Source organism: Alosa sapidissima, chromosome 17 (genome assembly GCF_018492685.1).
Source record: "Alosa sapidissima isolate fAloSap1 chromosome 17, fAloSap1.pri, whole genome shotgun sequence".
Classification (NCBI taxonomy): domain Eukaryota; kingdom Metazoa; phylum Chordata; class Actinopteri; order Clupeiformes; family Clupeidae; genus Alosa; species Alosa sapidissima.
In genome coordinates, this window is record NC_055973.1 from 12,729,270 (window position 1) to 12,749,269 (window position 20,000).

The 20,000-nt window shown below is 46.5% G+C and overlaps 1 protein-coding gene across 1 annotated transcript in view; it reads right to left on the reverse strand.

The window, feature by feature from the left end:
• Nucleotides 1–1,835: 1,835 nt before the first annotated feature.
• The window catches only part of eya1 (EYA transcriptional coactivator and phosphatase 1), a 49,628-nt gene continuing 31,463 nt past the window's right edge, over nt 1,836–20,000 (reverse strand). The window contains 6 exon segments of the mRNA XM_042068224.1: nt 1,836–4,606; nt 7,721–7,821; nt 9,081–9,202; nt 9,719–9,833; nt 10,064–10,224; nt 10,505–10,563. Coding sequence (XP_041924158.1) covers nt 4,526–4,606; nt 7,721–7,821; nt 9,081–9,202; nt 9,719–9,833; nt 10,064–10,224; nt 10,505–10,563 — 639 coding nt within the window. The 3' untranslated portion in view covers nt 1,836–4,525.

Consider the following 20,000-nt stretch of genomic DNA (forward strand, 5'->3'; position numbering starts at 1 on the left):
TATCAAAGGAAGAACAAAACCCCATCAGTGAGGCCAGAACACCCCCACACACACTCCCCAACAGACTCAGACGCACACACACACACACACTCCCTGGGGTCAAGGACTTAGACAGTATTTTGTCTTTCAGCTGTTGGGGAAGTGGGAGAAGAACATTATAAGGTCACTGCATTGTTACATTCCTGGGCTAAGGGCCCAATGTTGCCTGGCCTGGTGTGGCGGAGTCTGGTGGATGGGTGCCTTCTCTGGCCAATCGCTCAGACGCCAGCTGAAAACATAATTGATTTCGATATTAAACAACGCAGGGCCTAAATCAAATTCCATGCGTGTTTAATTCTACTATGTGGTTGTGGAGGAGAAAGGGCTTTCTTCCCCCCTGTCCGGACTAATGTTACATGCCGGACTGTCTTTGCTTTGACCACCTCATAAAGTCAGCCTCATAAATATTTTTCATGTGTTATTTAAACTAACTCAACTCCCCATGGCAAAGGGAGGGGTAGTGGTGATGGTGGTGAGGGTTGATGTTTTAGAAATGCGCAGTGAGCCTCAGTCCAAAGCATTAGGCGAGAGGCAGTGTTATTCTAAAAGCTTGGCCAAACCATGAAGAGAACTCTCAATTAGCGGAGGGTTGTGCTTCCACGGTCCCCAAAAACAATACAATGTGTCCAATTTGCTCCTCCAGTACTGTCAGTACGAGTAAGATTATTCATGCTGGAGCTGCTCTTTAGTTTTCTGCACACCAGTTAAACTGAGTGATGAATTGAGAGAGTTGCTTCTCAGCGGTGCATGAATTATTTGCAAAGGAACACAGCAGAGAGAAATTCATTCATGATTGATTGTTTAAATCTCCTTCTATGGATGGATTTGCTTGTGTTTTTCTATGCTATCCAAGTGTGTGTCTGTGTGTGTCTGTGTGTGTGTGTGTGTGTGTGTGTGCTCGCTTATGTGTGTGTGTGTGTGTGTGTGTGCGCTCGCTTATTTCACCTACACTGAATGAGATTGTGAGACCATCTACTGAACCCTGATAATGACAATTATAATATGAATGATATTTCTTATATTATACTAAGAAATAAAGAACTAAAGACAAAAGCAGGGAAGAAATGCAGTGGATTTCCTCACTCTCTTACTCTTTGCTGAGGGGCTGAAAGTTTTTACTCAAAAAAAAAAAAGTGCTGGACATGTTGCATTTACACTCTTCCAAATCAAAGACTCAATCCTTCAGCAGAGAGAAACAGAGGAAACCATAAAGTGGCTTTACACACAAACATCTCTCAAGTGTAATAACACAAAAGCGTGACCAAGGGAGAGGAAGGATATATTAGAACTGCAAAGACAACTTCAAAACAGAAAGAAGCAAAATGATGAAAGGGCAGAAAAAAAGACAGGGATCCTACAGGCCTACAAGTGGTACAAGCAATTAAGCAGAGCAATAAGAACAATAGCTTATAAAAGATGCAGAGTCAGAAATTCAATAAATTACACAAATCAATAATAAGCAAGTACTATACGCATGTAAACATTTATCTGCTTATTTTTTGCAATATTTATCTGCGTGTTTTTTGCAATGATAGAGAGGGTAGTTTTCTTAACATTTTAAAGAGCAGAGAAAGAGGCAGAGAGAAAGAGGCAGAGAGAAAGAGCAAGAGAGAGAGGGAGAGAGAGGGAGAGAGAGAGGGAGAGAGAGAGATGTGGCCTTTGGTTCCACAGTTCACACATGTAAACACAGTTCCCTATGCTTTCAAATAAGAAACAGACACACCTCACTCTATGAATCTCCAGCTCAGCAGGGAAGATTGTCAAAGGCACCATTTCAATCACTCCAACGAGGGAAATGTATGTGTAACAGTTCACAAATCATTTTTTATTAATTTAAACACAAATCAAATAATAATGTCAAAAACATCTGTACACATCTTATTTTTTTGCAGACACAACAAACCTTTGTGTTTCCCCAATGAGGCCCATGTACTGTAAATTATTTCCAGTTTGCATTATGATTGCAACATTGAAATAAAAAAAAAAAATGCTGTGTAAATCTATAAAACATTTTTAGGCCTACTGTTACTGATACCTTGACCTAGCAGCAATATGTAGTCCCTGTGAACAGGGGAAAGAAAGAAAGAGAGAGAGAGTTTTCGTTCAGAGGAGTGAAATTGTGAATGTGCTGAGAAAAAGGTTCCTATGAGCGGGGGGTGGGGTGATGGGGGGGGGGGGGGGGGGGTCACCTGGGAGAGCCCGGCAGCAGTAACCGCGTGAGGGGAGAGGAGAATTAGAAACAGATCGCGTCGGTTCTTGCAGAGGAAATTCACAGTCGATAGCACATGTATGTTCTCAACCCATTCGTCATTTTTTTCGGTTCCCTTTTTTTCGTTGTATGGAGTAGTGGCTTTGTAAAAGTCCAAGACCTATATATATATTTTCTCCTTGAATTCCCCAGTCAACAGTAACCTAAGCACTATCAATAGGCGTAATGACTTCCAATGAATTTCAACTACAGCAATTCAAAGTGGACACAGAAACACATTTTTTACCTTTTCAAAAAAATCAAAATAAAAAGACTACTTCATACAAAATTACACTTGCTGTACAAGAGTTCCTGTTTTTTTTGCGCCAGTAAAAAAGATAGTCAAATCTAATGTAAGGTTTTATGCCCATGAAGGAGGCTGAAGTTTAACCTGAGTTAAACGGTTCAGATCCAGGCAAAAGATGGTGGTGGGGGTGGGGTGGGGGTGGGGGCAATGTCAGAAACACACACACACACACACACACACACATACAGCCTCAGAGCCTGTTAAGGTCAAGCTTTGTATCCATCGCTTGCACTCTGTTTTGAGCTCTAGAGTCAGTCAGGACTTGAATTTTGAGGCTGTATGCTAACGCTAACGCTAACCTCCTGGTCTAAAAGGCTCCTGCTCTCACAGTTGGAACACTTCTGTGGAGACACACCCCGCATGAAATGTTGACCCAAAGGGCTAGAGAGCCCGCATTGTTCTCGTCTCAGAGAGAGAGAGAGAGAGAGAGATAGAGAAGAACACAAGACCTTTTCCTCTGTCAAGAGAGAGGAGAGAAGAGGCAGAAAGAAATATAGGGGAGAGACAACGGCACTGAAGGAAACAAAACAAAAAACAAAATGAGAATGAAATCATTGACACTTGACATCCATGCTTTTGGTCTTGACAGAACAAGTTATCACAAAATCCCTTTTTTATCTACAATATTTGTTTTAATGAACAAAAACCCTTAAACACATCAACAATCAACACTTTGAGGCCCCCTAGCGCACAAGCCAAAGTGCCAGTGTGCTGTTTTTTTTGTACTTCAATGAAAAAGCATTGCCACCTTTCAACAGCATGTACCTAAATGAATATAGGAAGGAATAGTCCAGTGATTACAAATGTACACACCAAAAAAAAAAGATTTCTTCTGTACATGATTATCTCAGCAATGTAAATAAAGTTTTTTTTTTTCTTAAATTACTAGAAAATCCTCTTTTCGTTTCTTCCTCCATAGACTTCTCAGTGAGGTGGAATTCAAAAGTACTTAGTTGACGCAGAAAGGCACGAGTCTTTCACAGAGGTACCTTTGTGGGACTAAAAACACCACTCACTCAAGAGGGGATGGTTTCATAAATAAGAAGCGCCGGACATCCAGGGTCATCGGTGGCCGAGCGGTGGGCAAACGGGGGTGGCCGATTGAGCAACTGGAGCCTTATGTCTGTCTGTGTACCATCAGAAAGAGGGAGAGAGAGGGGGAGAAAGTCAGAAGAGAGAAAGAGAGAGAGTGAGAGAGAGAAAGAGGGGTGAAGAAGGGTGGCTGTGGGTCGAGGATTAAACCGCGCAGTGGCTATGGTGGCGGCAGCGGCTGTGGAGAGGGTCAGTCTGGCTGAGTTCCGAGACGTCGGTAGCTCTGATTTCTACACAGGTGTGAACCCTCGCTGAGCCCCGGCACAGACAGGGGCCGTAAAACATTTTGATGGCTTTGTTTCGAGAGTGAGAGACAGAGAGAGAGAGAGAGAGAGAGAGATAGAGAGAGTGAATGAGCTAGAGACAGGGATAGTGAGAGAGAGAGAGAGAGAGAGAGAGAGAGAAAAGCCGATTCACAGTAAAGCAGGGACCAGCAGCTGCAGTGCCATAAATTCATTGTCCGCCGATACGCAAAAGAGGTTAAGACGAACCGTGGCCATATGTCAACACGTCCACCTTGTCACTCAGAAGAGGCTCTCTTTTCGCCCCCTTTCTCTCTTCGCTCTCTCCTTTTTTCAGTCAAGTTTTATCTCAATTTTTTTCGAGGAACGCAGACACGGGGCACCAGAGGTGGGAGGTCCCCCCCCCTCCTCCCCCTCCATCTCTCCCCTCTGACGCAACGGCGGGTGGAGGGGTGTGTGTGAAGGCATGATGAGGGGTGTGTGAGTGAGATGTGGTTCAGAGGGCAAAGGTCGCAGTAGATGCAGGCGTGAGGCGTGGCTGTCTGGTGAGGCGGGCCTGTCAGGTCCGGTCCGGTCCGCTCCGGTCGGTTTGCAGTGCTACAAGTACTCCAAGTCCAGCGCGTGGTGAAGGGCCATCAGGTCAGAGTGACTGGAGATCCTCCAGAAGGGCATGTTGTGCTGCACAGACAGAGAGAGAGAGAGGGTGGGGTTAGAGTGGCCTGTACACACCTTTATTTCAAAACATGAAATATCAAATCTGACCATTTCATCAGATAAGTTGTTCACTGTGGACACTTCAGCGCTCCTGCTTTGTTGGTGGTTATACCAAGCTATACTCGATTCCACTAAAGGCCTTAGCCTACCCTGCACTCTTGCATTAAAGGCCACTATTCCACTAAATGCCTTAACTTTCCCTGCATTCTTGCATTAAAGGCCACTATTCCACTAAAGGCCTTAACTTGCCCTGCATTCTTGCATTAAAGGCCACTATTCCACTAAAGGCCTTAACTTTCCCTGCATTCTTGCACTTACAGCATTTTCAAGATGGCCACTTTGGCCTGTCCCACCAAAACCAGACACAGGGAGAGAGAGAGAGAGAGAGAGAGAAGAAATAAAATATTATAAACGGGGAGAGAAAGAAAAGAGACAAGGGCACAGACAGAAATAAAAGAGGAGAATGAGGGATATTGAAAAGAGATGAAGAGGTGATAAGAGGAAGGTCATCCAAGAATGTGAGAAATGAAAGGCACAGGCTTTCAGACAGCAGGAGCAGGAGGGAAGAGAACCAGTGAGAAGAAGGCTAGAGTAGGGAAGGCAGTACACACACACACACACACACACTCACACACGCACGCACACACACACACACACGCAGAGACACACACTGAGCTCTTCACCTGGAAAAACACTCACACCCATGTGAATGGCCTGACATTCTTAACAGCACATAACACCACAGGAGGCTTAGGAGGTGCTGCCTCTCTCTAGGGCCAGCACAGCCTCTTACTGCCAGACTAAACAACACACACACACACACACACACACACACACACACACACACACACACACACACACACACACACACATGGACACACACATGGACACACACACATGGACACACAGACACGTGGATGGACTCTCTCTCTCTCTCTCTCTCTGTCTCTCTCTCTCTCTCACACACACACAGACTGATGAAAACTCATTGACACTATAACACACTCATATATCTATATATTTATCATTATTATGAGTTTTAATTACAAGTATTTATTTACCGATATATATTTCCCTGATATAAATATTTATTGCCGTCTGGCACTGACAAAGCTCTCTGCGAACTTCACGTTTCTAAATAGGGATATCCTATTCTTTATTATATGGGATCAGATAACATATATCATCAGGTAGAAGCATGCCTTATGAATCTGATGGACATATATCAAATATAAAAAAAAAATATATATAATATATGTTCTATAATATACCAAAATGAAATAACTAATAACTATGTCCTAGTCATTACACTAAACAATGACATTAAACATTTCATACAAAGAAGTAAAGGGTTCTCATCTGAACCCCCCCCCCCCCCCCACACACACACACACACACACACAGACACAGACACACACACACACACACAACTTGGGACGCCCCAGCGAATGAGACATTGTTCCTGGGAGAGAGGCTGGGAGAAACATGAGTCTGTCAGAATGAAAGGGGTCTGTCAGGCAGCGTCCTGGGCCCGGTGGAGGAGCCCCATTACCGGGGCCTTATCAAAGGTAAAGCCTCCCGTCGGCATGTGTTCCGCTTAGGGAAGCTTGCGCTGACCCTTAAAAGGCTCTTTTCTCTTTGTTTTGTAAATTGTCTTTGCTTTTAAGTTTAAAAGCTGCAGAGATGGTATCATGCTCCCCACTCTTTCTCTCTCTCTCTCACTCTCTCTCTCTCTTTCTTTCTTGTTTTTTTTTCTTTGTGAAGTTATTAAGTGGAGAGTGAACTGTTTCTGGGACTCTTCTTTTGGCGACAGGGGGTAGGGGGGTAAAGAGGGAGAGTGAGTGAGAGAGATAGAGAAAAAAGACAGAGAGAGAGAGAGAGAGAGAGAGAGAGAGACAGACAGAGAGGGGTCAACTCTGCGCTTGTGCCGTTCCACCTAACGTCACCCGAGATATGCAGCTCACCTGCATGACTGCCCTCGTACCCGCTCCTGACGTGGAGCTGCACCTAACGCCTGCAAGTCAAGACGCCTGCAAGTCAAGACGCCTCTCTAGCAATGGCCCTCATCTAGTGGGTCCACACTGTCAAAGAGGGACACGGGCCGTATATGGTGCACTTAACTCTCCTGGCCAGAGAAACTCCCTCTGGGCCCACTGGAGGACTAGCAACACCACCTAGTAACTAGTTAGTACACTAACACAAACAAGCTATACATTCAGTCTATCGCCATGTTCATGTCCTGGATCTCTGAACTAGCATTAATCAAGTAATTAGTTCCCATGAACTAGCGATGATTATGAACATGAACTATTTAGTGTAGTACTGTAACGATGACATGAATCCATCCTTTGGTACCTGGTAATTAACCGCTTCATGAATATTTGGCAGTGGCTGTGGCTTATGCACGGACCATTAAAGTTTACATTAAAATCTTGGCACAGATGTAGAGTATTCAACTCTCGTCGATGGCCTGGGGGCTTGGATGTAACCCAAATCTCTCCAACTGGTTTGGGGAGTGGAGGGTAACCCTTCTAGTCCATATTAATTCATGCTTCGCCTGCACATCAAAAGGGATTGCCAGTCAAGCTTACCTGTTCCCTACTCCAGCATAGCTTGTCATGGCAGCAAAAAGCTTAATTTTGTCAACAAAGATTTAATCTGCTTAAACACATGTTCTGTTTGTGGGTCTTGGTTCTTCTTCTAAACATGCCTGAGAGGACTTGTCTAGCGTTACACACATTCACACTGTGCATGGGCCCAGGGCAGCAATCTATAATTATGTCATCTCGCCTCCTCTCCTAAGCTGAAAGCTGTGAGCAGAACGGAGTTGATTAGATTGTCAAGCTTTTCTCTCTTTTTTTCCTCCTCAGTTTTTTCCCCCTTTGTTGTTCTTGTTGCTTAGCCAATTTGCTTGTAGGTGACATAAAGGATGAAAGCATGGGAGCAGGAATCAGTGAGAGAGAGAGAGAGAGAGAGAGAGAGAGAGAGAGAGAGAGGAGGGAGGAAGGAAGGAGGTGAAAAGAAGAAAACATTCCCACTCTTTTCGTTTGAGTCGAGAGAGGTCACTAGGTCTCTCACCTTCTTGGAGCCTTGTTCCTCTTCCACTCCGTCTCCCACGACGATGTAAACAACTTTCCTGCCGAACCTCTGCATGACCCTCTCGAAACAGCTCTCCTTCCCTGCAAGGCACAAGATTGAGGTCACTACTGGGCAGACTATGTGGAGCTGGGCCACAGTACCCTTCAGAGTCACTTACAAAAAATGCTTTTGACAGGTGGGATGGACAGGTGACAAGACTGACCGACAAGACTGTTTACCTTGCATGTCATAAAAGAAAAATCCCACACATACTGAATAAATTAAACACGTCCAACAAATTCCATCAAAGACATGGAACTGGCCCTATCTGTCCAGATCTTTCCTTGTCAATGTGCACTATTTGTGTGTTACGATAAAATAAAACAGATCTTAAGAGATATTGCCATTTTGGCATCTATTGGTGCAGCAGGACATTTTTCCACTTCCTGTCCAAATGGTTCTGCCTTCAGCTTTATCACTGGCTAGTCCTGGCGGGGCGCGGGGCACGCATCCAAAAATCTAGCTCTTTTGAGAGGAGCACACGCTTTAAATACGCAATAAGTTACACAAAATTACACAGTGTAAACACTTAGGCTTGGCTGGGGGATTCGATAAGATCAATGCCCTGATAGAGGCAGGCTGAAAAGCATTAAGTGTGGCCCTCTCCTCCCTTGTCCTGGGACAAATGGAGTTTAACAAGCTAAATCAGGCTCACATGCTAACGCCGCTGGAGGAATGGGCATTAGGCTCGGCGAAGAGGGAAGATGTCTGAGCTCGCCACTGATCTGCTTGAAAATAGCCCGAGACTGAAGGTTGGTGTTTATTTAACGTTTGAAAACGCTGAAGAGCGAGGGCAGGAGAAAAGAAGAAGAAGTAGACAAAAAAAGTAGAGGAAAAAAAAAAAAAAAAGAAAGACGAAGAAATGTCCATGTGGAATGACATAAATTTGCTGAAGTGGTTTCATATGCAGGTTCGGTGAAGGGTTGTGTGTGTGTCTGTGTGTGTGTGCATATATGTGTGTGAGGAGGAGGCGAGTGGAGGGGCCCTGTTCAGGCGGAGCTCCAAGAAAATAATCCCCGCCTGATTAGACCCCTTCTCTTAGAACCCGACATCAACCCTCTCGTGTGTCCAGCCCCTCTGCGGCCCAGTCCAATCTCATGCGCGCGTGCTGCCCGTTTGTTTACGCGCAATATCACAGTCATTAGGCTTGCGTGCTCAGGGCCCCACCACAAGTCCTCACTGTCCCCCTAAAGTGCACACAGAGCAAGCTAACAGGTAATTGTGGGGAGGCTGGGGTGTGGGGAGGGAGGGGGGGTTATTTGGGATTTGGGGAAGGCAGGAAGCTGTTGGCAAGACCTACCTATTTTCGTTGCACTATAAATATTTTCAATTGGAAACACTATTCCCAGGCCGTAGAGGAGGACCTTCGCCAGCGCTGGGATGAGTTGTGTCGTGGTCACTAGGATGTTAACACAGTTTGACCTGAGAGGGAGAGAGACAGGGAGGGAAAAAGAGGGAGAGAGCATTCGAAAGAGAGTGAGAGTGAGAGAGGTAGAGAGAGAGACAGAGAGTGAGAGTGAGAGAGAGACAGAGAGTGAGAGTGAGAGAGAGACAGAGAGAGAGGGAGAGGAGACAGAGAGAAGGAGAGAATTATTACATCATCCTAAATCACTGGGAAGGAGGACAAGAAACAACATGGACTTTACAAATTAAGGATGGTCTCATTTGTCATCTGTAGTGCCTCGGGGCCATCACCTCCTGACAAATGGCTCTTAAATTGTTTGCAAATGATACGGCCCAGCACTCAGCATGCTATTTCTCATAATGCTAGGACACTTATAATTCACACACACACACACACACACACACACACACACACACACACACACACACACACACACAATTCAAGGAGCCGTGAGTGGCCCCAAATATTATTCCAAATCCTGATGTATGTATATGTGGGACGAGCCTGTGTAATTTTCCTCAGCGTGGGCCTACCTTGAGTGGATTAATGTTAGTGCTTTCAGTGCCAGTGTTAACCAGGAGTCCGTCAAGGCTTCAATTTCTGCTCGCAATTGCAACCAGGCTTCCCTTTTGGCCGGGCCAAGCAGGCCTGAAAACGAACGCAGGGAGAACATTGTTTGACTTGGACCATCCTTGTAACGCCTTTCAAAAAATGACCCCCACCTCCCTTCCCACCAATAGACATACATGTTCTTTTACTCTGACCAAGTGCTCCTACACATGAGGAAGCTTTGAAATGACACATCCATATTGACACACCTCTCTCTTGAACCCACTCTGAGGGATTTCAGACGAGTGGTTTCTATTTGGGGGGATTACCTCCGACGTTGTTTTTGTAGGTGGTGTAGATTTCTTTTACTCGTCTGTAGCGGAAGGCCAGCTTTCTCATCCAGTCCACGCCTCCCCTCACACCCGTGGCCAGACACAGGTTGGCACTGGTGGCTGCCGCGTGAAAGCCGTCCGTGCTGAAATTATACGTACTGGAGGAGAGAGACAGAGACAGAGACAGAGACAGAGAGAGAGAGAGAGAGAGAGAGAGAGAGAGAGAGAGAGGGAGACAGACAGACAGAAACAGGAGAGACACAGTCAGCTTTTCAGGGTGTTAAACTGTGGTAACTTTACTGGTAGCTCTAATGCTAACATATAAGCACTCTAGACATGGAATATGCTCTGCCTGTCTTCTGAGTCTAATGTGTGAATGAAAACATCTGTCAGTGAATGACTACATTTGCAAAAGAGTATTCTGCTTTTCTACCATACCTTAAGTCCTGGCCGTTGTCATCTGAAGACACGTCGTCAATGTGGACTTGATCACACTCCTGAGGAAAACAAGAAAAGTGCACACTAAGCAAAATGTGAATGAACAGCACCACGCCCAACTAGACACACACACACACACACACACACACACACGTCCGGTGTGAAAACATCCAAAAGTTTTGATTAATGATTTTCACATGTGAAAGTGGTGAAGGATTTTTTTTTTTTTGCCGGCCAGAGTCCACACACACACGGTGACTAATGTCAACAAGCCGAGAATTCCCATTTGGAGGCCTAAGCCCTCCCTCTGACGTCTAAATCAGCTTCAACCACTTCCAGGCCTGAGCCCCCACCTGCTAAATCTTAATCCAAATAAACAGCCCCATCAGGGGGAGTGGGGGAGGCTGGGGCCTGGGGCTTGGCCACTAGAGGGGTCTCTAGATATGTACCAAAGCCCTGACACCGACTCACCACTGCCCACCCCCAACTGGACTGGCATGGAGCTGTGCTGGCAGAGAGAGGGGCATTTTTCGCTGGGCTGCTGTATACTGAGTCACACACCCCGACACACACGCAGGCTGATATGAGGGAAATTTGCTTCTGCCCACCAAGACTGTGGTGAGAAACATGTAAAATAGCCCCAGAGACACACACATAATAGGCTCTGTCTGTTAAGTCTGGTGCCACACATCTACATGCACACACACACACACACACACACACACACACACACACACACACACACACACCTCGAAAGACAAATCCTAAAACAACACACACACACACACACACACACACACACACACACACACACACACTTGGTTGGTGTTGCATGAACAAAGAGATAGCTGTGGAACTGCGCAGGCAGTGGGGCAGTGGGTAGCGCCCACTAAAGGACTGGAGGTAGTGTCCACATCTTGGAGCCTGTGAGTGATTCTGCAGCTTGGGACCGGCTCCTCCTCTCGCTCACTCGCCTCCCCTACCCTCCGCTCCACTCTTCCCTACTCAGCCATCGTGCGCCGTAACACAAACCAGACTTTCTGCTAAATGTAACGCACTAGAAAAATTGAACCTGATGCTAACCGCCAATGAAATTATGACCTCTGATTGCTGCCGAGCCACACACCAACACAGCCTCGGGCCAGCTTGCTAGAGAACGCAGACAGAAAATCTGTTATTAGTTTTCCATTTATAGGCAGCACCCCCACCCCCACCCTTACCCTTACCCCTACCCCTACCCTTGCCCACCCCCCACTCATCCTCTGTGCAGAGGCTGGGCTGGAGAGAGAGAGAGAGAGAGAGAGAGAATGAGAGAGAAAGAGAGAGAGTGTTTTGCTCAAGCATTCACATTCACATCAACACGTTTCCAACAGAGAGACAAACGGGGCTGTGAAATAGTTAAAAGGCTGAGGGGGGAAAATCGTTTCTGGAAAACAAGAAGAAGAAGAAGAAAAAAAAGTGTAGAGATGTTTGAAAAGTGCATGGCGGCCAGACACACTCTGCACTTGAAACTTCACAAGGCCGCTTCGAACGATAAAAGAGAAGGCTTCCCGCCCGCCTTCACAGCAATTCCAGTTTTTGGCCGAATTAAACACCTAAAGCCTTAAAGTTATTCTACACTGCAAAATGAATCTCAAAAGGCCATAACTCATGGGCAAAAGGGTTTAGTTTTACTGACTGGTTGAAAAGCTATCTGAACTTAAAATTAAACAATTCCTTCTGAGGAGAGGAGAGAAAAAAAACACAGCTTAAGTTTACGGCGTGAAATGGCTTTTCCCCTTTCTCTAAGCCTTTTAATTAAGTCTCCACTGCCTGTTAAGACACTCGGAACACAGAAAGGACTTCCTTGTTTTAACTCGGTCTGAACCTGGCCCAAATGCTGACGTTACTGCATTCCTGTCTAATGCTGGGACAGAGTTGGGGTAAGGGCTTTAGACCGTAAACCTTTTTTATTTTACTGGTTCCCCTCTGAACAAATTTTTCATCTCCCTGGATTTGTGGGGCGAGGGAGGGTAGCGGGAACGGTTGGAGGGGGGGGGGAGGGTTGTGGGGGTACGTGTGGAGAAACTCAAACCAGCTGTTCTTTAACAGAATTAAAATCTTGACCCCCAACCTCTGCTCTAATGCAACCACTCTCTCGCCAAGATTCTCCCAGCAAGCCCCGAGATCCAAAGAGGAAAAGACTTTGACCTGGCGACCTCCCCCTCCTCTCCAGGCCTCCGCAAGCACAGATAAAGGGGCGGAGGGGGGAGAGAGTCAGTGTGTGAGTACATGTGCGTTTTGGTGTATGTGTTCGTGCATGTGTGTGTGCGTTTGTGTCTGTCTGTGTGTGTGCGTGTGTGTGTCTGTGTCTGCATGTGTGTTTGTGTTTGTTTGTGTATGAGCGTGTGTGTGTCTGTGCTTGTGTATGTGCATGTTTGCATGTGAGAAAGAGTATGTGTGTGTGTGTGTGTGTGTGTGTGTGTGTGTGTGTGTGTGTGTGTGTGTGTGCGCGCGCATGTGTGTGTCTAGGGGGATGGGAATGGGAAGGGGGGAGTTGGGAAGTCAAAGTGACCTCACATGAAGTTCCAGTTCAGAAGAAGATGGACCGCCAACCAGAGCTGGAGAACTCAGAGAGCTCAGGAAGCGCAGTGTGTTTTTTATGCATGTATGTGTGTGTGTGTGTGTGTGTGTGTGTGTGTGTGTGTGTGTGTGTGTGTGTGTGTGTGTGTGTGTGTGTGTGTGTAATCGTGTGTCTTAAGACACTCTGCTATGCATCTGCAATGCTCTGCGAAGCCCCAATTTGTCATTTGGAAGTGGAGCTGCGGACAGGCCAAAATCATTACAGCACAGAGGGCCTCTACCTCCATGCCTTCAGCTCCAACCTCAAAGCAAAGCTGAAGCAGGGGGGTGGGGTGTAAGAGTCAGGGGTGGGGGGTCTGTGCTGAACTTTCATCCTGGCAATCACAACGAGTGAGTCTGTGTGTTAAAAGAAAAGAAGGCAAAACAAACCAACCCAGAGGAAAAAGAACCTCTCTTTAACCTCAATTCAAATTCAGTCACTGGTTGTGGCTAAGCTTTGAACACTGCAAAATAATTGGTTGACTGCTGTGAGAGTCAGCGAAAATGCTTATGGTTGACAGCTGTGGTTTGTTTACAATGCCCAGGTGAAAGGGGTCACATTGTGTGGCTTTTGTTTGTGAATTGAAAACGACTGAATATTTTAAATACTAGAGAACCCATTATTCTGAAATTCAATGTTATTTTACAATCAAGTCCCAGGCTAGGATTCACCATCAACAACATTATCAGATGAACACCTTCTGCAAGAAATATAGACAATTTGATGGACAATCCGATAAATCAAGGCTGAGCTCTATGAGATGAGGTGGGAAAAGGATTGTGTCAAATTACTACAGCTTAAAATCTACCTCTCCATGCATAAGGATTTGGCTCCATCATTGATGGAAGGTATGATCTATGCTATAATGAAATATATGATGTATTAGTCGCTGGACTAACTTATTTTTAATAAACTGATCATTGACATTTGTTCTAGTAGATGTTCTGCCTCTGGGAATGTCTAATTAAATTCTGGAAGTCCGTAGAGCTTTGAGAATTGACGACTAGCTTCTCATGAATCTCATAGGCTTTGGAATACAAATTCTACACAAATCCATATGTTGCTTAACTTCCCAAATACCCAAAGACATCACACTGATGTCCAACTGTTGAAATTCATCCACATCAGTCCCCCCATTTGACTAAAGTGAAGAACATGCACAGGAGACTCACTCACACACACACACACACACACACACACACACACACACACACACACACACACACACACACACACACACACACACACACACACACTATCCCACGGAGGGATCACCCAGCTGGCCAACTGGACTCCACTTTCTCTCCTATTTACTTCCTTCTCTGTCGTTCCCCATCGTGCTCTGTGTGTGTTTACTCAGTCTTAATCCCCCCGGTTATTACGACACACAATTAACAGTTGTGCTGTGACTGTGCGACTGTGTCTGTGTGTGTGTGTGACTGTGTGTGTGTGTGTGTGTGTGTGTGTGTGTGTGTGTGTGTGTGTGTGTGTGTGTGGGTTCGGACCTCCGGGGAAGCGCCGACGCAGAGGGCCACTGTGGACCAAGAATGCGCCAGCCTCTGAACAATTACGCCGCACAGCTGGGGCCTTGCGTAAAGCAGCCGGCTGCCTCACTGGTAGCCAGAGCGGGGGCCGAGGGCTGGGGCGGAAGACAGCAGTGCGGAGGTGGCGACGGTGGACTAACTGGAGTGTGTGTGTGTGTGTGTGTGCTCTAATTCCACAGACTCATTAGAGGCCTCTGCACTGGTGCTCGTAAACACCACAGAGCGCAACAGGATGCAACAGGAATGACAGCAGTAGGTATAGTATGCTGTTACGCAACACTCGGTCAAGATGGTGCAGTCAAATACAACAGTGCAAATGCAACAGTGTTAACAGTGAAGATAAGATCCTGAAAAAGGAGTCTGTGTACTTCATTGCTTGTTTTGCTCATTATAAACGGAAATCTTTAAAATGATCATGGCTTCAGTGCCTTGACAATACAGTTGGTAAGATGGTACCCTGTGACAAGGGGAGAGGCCAGTTATCCCACAACGCATGACTCCTAGTGTATTTGGACTGCCCACACCATGCGCCAGGCGAGCTGGTAAGCCAATGAAAACAAACCCTAAACCATAACAGTGACACCCTCCATCACATTACCCCAAAGGGTCTGTTTCTAGCAGACAAGTGTTATCAAGTAAAAACAAGTCATCTGTGTGTACAGTATGTGGTCTTGATAACTTTGAATGGTCAAATACTAGCGTAGCGCCAGCGGCTTGACAACAAACACAGTGCGGCAGGCTAGGAGCGACCGTCAGCAGATCGGCTTCATCTCCGCAGACGTGCGTGCGCTCCAGTGCACCGAGTTCCCCCTGTTCTCTTCACCGAGCCCCACGGAGCAGCGGTCCCCGCAAAACCTACAATCACCGCTAACGCACACCAGATGTGCCTACTGTACAGCGGGCAGAGATCCTCCTGCAGAATCCATACATAATTACCTCTTATGCAAACACTTTGTCTTTCTGTTTCAGTCGGCCTGTTTCGTCTTCTCCGCCTCTCACTCATTACAATCACTGTCTGTGTCTGTCCCGGCATGCAAAATGCAAGGAAGGGGAAAAAAGGATGTGTGTATTTATATGATGGGGAAATGGAAAGGGGGATGACAAACTAAAAAATAAACACCTTTAAAATCAGCTTCCACTCTGTGTTTTGATAATCTTTTCCCTATCTCTCGCTCTCTCTCGCTCTCTCTACCTCAGACTCTCTATCACGCTCTTCCTAAACTTTCTGTCTGTTTTTACTTCCCTCTCTCTCTTTTCCTTTTCACCGGATCCCCTCTCTATCACACTTTTTGCTCTTCCTAAGCTTTCTTCTCCACTCTTCTCTCTCTCTCTCTTTCTCACCCCCTCTCCCTCCCTCTCTCCCTCCCTCTCTCTCTCTCTCTCTCTCTCTCTCAGTCTTTCTCCTGGCCCATTGAATCCTTTTCATTTACAGGCTGCTATCAGAGGCTCCTTTGTTCCCTTGGCATCTGTCATTAAGCAATCAGCCCAGACCGGACTGATTCTTCCTGTTGGCCAGGGGAAGGCCTCTGCTCCTGGTGGTGACTACAGTCAGAGGGAAAAAATAGGAGGAATAGAGACAAAGAGAGGGAGAGAGAGAAAGAGAGAGAGAGAGAGCAATTACGTAGGGAAAAGAAAGAAAGGGGTAAAAGTGAAAAAGCAAGATCGAGAGATCCTAAAAATGGAAAAAGTGGGTTGGATTAAAAGAAAGAAAGAAAGAAAGAAAGAAAGAAAGAAAGAGAGAAAGAAAAAAAGGGAGAAAGAAAGGTAAAGAGAGTAAAAGAGAGGGGAATGAGGTAGAGGAACAGAGTGAACTGAGTGAACAAGTGAGATGGAAAGGGAGAGAGAGTGTGCTGCTGAATGTCAAAAAAGAAAATGATTATTTAAAACTACAAACCTCGCTTCCCCCCTGTCCTGCTGCTGGAGCTGGAAACATCCGTATTGCATTACTCTCCCAGGCTACCTCTATTTCTCTCTCTCTCTCTCTCTCTCTTATTCATTTTTTCTCTCATTTGACAAGGCAAAGGCAAGGGGGTCTTTCATTCCCTGCTGTGTAGGGTGCCCTCTGCCATGGCCAGAGGCCGGCAGGCAACCAGCCCCCTCAGACACACACACACACACACACAGTCAGGCTGGCCCCACAGGTGAGTGGCCCCCGCAACAATGCCACAGTGTGAGCAATAGCCACCGCCATCACAGCATTCCTCCTGGCCTACAAGCTAATTCCATGTGAAAAAGCCCAATCCATGGTTCGCAGGTTCTCAATGTTGCCCCTCCACTGGCAGGCCCTGTCATCCACCCGTCCTTGGGCCATGACCCCCACCCCATCCCCCTCCACAAACCCCCATCCACACCTTTGCCCCCCCCCCCCCCCCCTCCCCTCACAAACACACACACACACATCCTCTTCTCAGACCCCCCCCCCCCCCCCCCACACACACACACACACATACACCCTCCCTCTGCTTTCCCACCGTGGAGCCCACCTTGCTAGTGAGAAAAAGAGAGAGCGGGAGACAGAGAGAGAGAGAGAGACAGAGTGAGAGAGAGAAAGAGAAGGAGGGAGGGGCAGATTACCTGTGGGTCAGAAATAGGATATGGGACACAAAGAGAGTTCTTCAAAACCTACTTCATTCCAATCCACAATTTGTGCTTGAACAGACATGGAATTCAAACACAGCTCAGATAAAGGACAGGTCACTAAAAAACAAATACAACCAAAAACCTTTTTTTTCTCCACCAAAATATATCACAAAAACACGAAACCACAATACTTTTCTCAAGAACAATGACTAATGATAAACTATACCTGATTTATGTCTGGCAGCTAATCTGAATAAGTGGGCGAGCTGTCACCCGTCATGTTAAGGCAGAATTACATTGTTGCCAGCACATTACATTATTTTTACCTCGTAGGTGTGAATTCCTTTTAAAGGTTAGACAGCCAAACAGAAAGACCTGCTCTGGCTTGTTCTTATAAACCCTCGGAGGTAACTTAAATCAACTTCCTATCCAGGCATTTTAACACAGTGTAAAGAACTTTGGTTTCTGACCAACATCTTCAAAGTAGTCTAGACACCATTTCAACTCCTTTTTTAGTCTCTAGAGCCTGGCAAGCAGGTGCTAGATCTCAGCATTTAGTGTAAAACAAGTAATCTATTTTTAAATACTTCCATTTGTCATCGGCCTGTTAGTAAGGTTATATTTTCCACAGGCCCACTGCCCCTATTCCTATAAGGAGGTGCTACGCAATGCTATGCTATGCTACGCTAGGGGTGGTAACTGAGGGATACAGGAGGGGTGAAGGAGGGGTGCTATGTTGAGAGAGGACAGACAAACTTTGAAAGCTCTCTCTCTCTCTCTCTCTCTCCCTCCCTCTCTTTTTACTCTTTCCAAAACACATCAGCGTTCTGGCCTGAGGGACCCTCAGAGACCTGCCAGACAGGAGGGCCAGCACTACATTAGTCAGAGAGAGAGAGACAAAAGACACATTAAAGGCCCCATCAGATCTGCTACTGCTGAAACTAAAATGCAGGGGGACAGCCACATCCAGGCTAAAGCCGCGCCAAGTCTGGGCCGGACCTATTCCTTCAGTAGGACAGTTGCATAGACTGTATATATACAGTCCGCCCGCCCGCCCAACTGTATATATACAGTCTATGGACAGTTGACTATCCTAATAAAAGAATGTTCATCAACAATGTGGGATTCTAAGATGTCATTCTGTAGAAAAAAAAATCTGCAACATTCTAATAACACTGGTCTGACGGTAGCTAGTGAAGGGCTAGTCTGTGTCCAACTAATCTACGGTAATGTCTGTTGTGTTGGTTTGAGACTAAGAAATGAATATACAGTAGATACTTCTGTCTATACCTTGTAAAGACAGTCTTCGATACTGATATGAATTTCAATCTCAATGCACATGAAGCCTGAACATAACTAATGGAAAGAGAGAGGGTCTTATCACAGTAATATGCCAACATAACATTACACTACACTGCACTACATAAAACTACTCTACCCAAAATGAAACAAACTATACCACAGCGCACCGAGCTACACAACACACATCCACACAAAACTACACTACTGTGTGCAATGGCACCGCAGCGCTCAAACTTTGCACATCCATCAACAGGCCAGGGGAAGCTCGCAGCTATTTCAGATTTCATTCAGAAGCGTCCAACCTTCACACGACGTCAATCAACTGCCAGCCTCGAGAAAACCAAAACAGAGGCGCCGCCCGCCCGCCCGCCACTGCCGGCGGGGCTGACTGGCTGCACTGCGCTGCGTTAGAGTGGTGTCAGGGGGTTGTCTGTGGCTGTGTGTGCACAGAGGCACGGCAGGGATAACCGACACCGCTTTGCCCCCCCCCCCCCCCGTCCTCCCCCGACGGCGGCCGCAGGGAGCCTGTGCCTGGGCTCTGATGCCGACGCTGGCCGTGAGGCTCCTGGGGCTTTTGTCCTCTAGACGTCCAGCCAGGCGAGCGGAGCAGGCCGGCAGGGTTTGGGGGCGGGGGGGGGGGGCTGGGGGCTGTGCTCTGCAGGGATCTCACATAGAAACCTGCACATGGTCCGGTTCCCACAGCAAAGACTCACAGACGTGCTCACACATAGCAAATGCAGGACTGGATACACACACATATTCTAGACACACACACGTAAATCTGACACACACAGACATATTATGCACTCAAATACACATTTACATTTACACATGCACACGCAGCAATTTTGCGCACACCTTTTGCTAGTAAAATGCACACACACACATACACACACACACAAGAATGCTTTTTTTTCTTTTGAATGTAACATTCTCAGGTACTGCATCTGATACACACACACACACACACACACACACACACACACACACACACACACACACAGATCACACCCTAGGAGGAGCTATAATAACAACAGTGCATAGAGTCAACAACTCTCACGGCTTTGCCAGACAGCCAGAGGGGTCCGCTTGCAAGAGCTGCAGGGTATCTGTTTCTGCTGTGAGCACAGAGCTGTGCAGCACTACAGGGTGGACACATACACATGCACACACACACACACACACACACACACACACGCACGCACACACACACACACACACGCACACATATGCACACACACACGCACACACACAAACACACACACACACACGCGCACGCACACACATGCACACACGCACACACACACACACACACGCACACACACACACACACGCACACACAAATCTGCATGCTGAAACACACACTGCTCAGGGTTCTGATATTTCAAGTGAATCATTAGTAAAAGTGTTAAAATCACAGGGTGAGGGAAAAGTGACACTAAACAAACTAACCCCATCGCACAAAAGT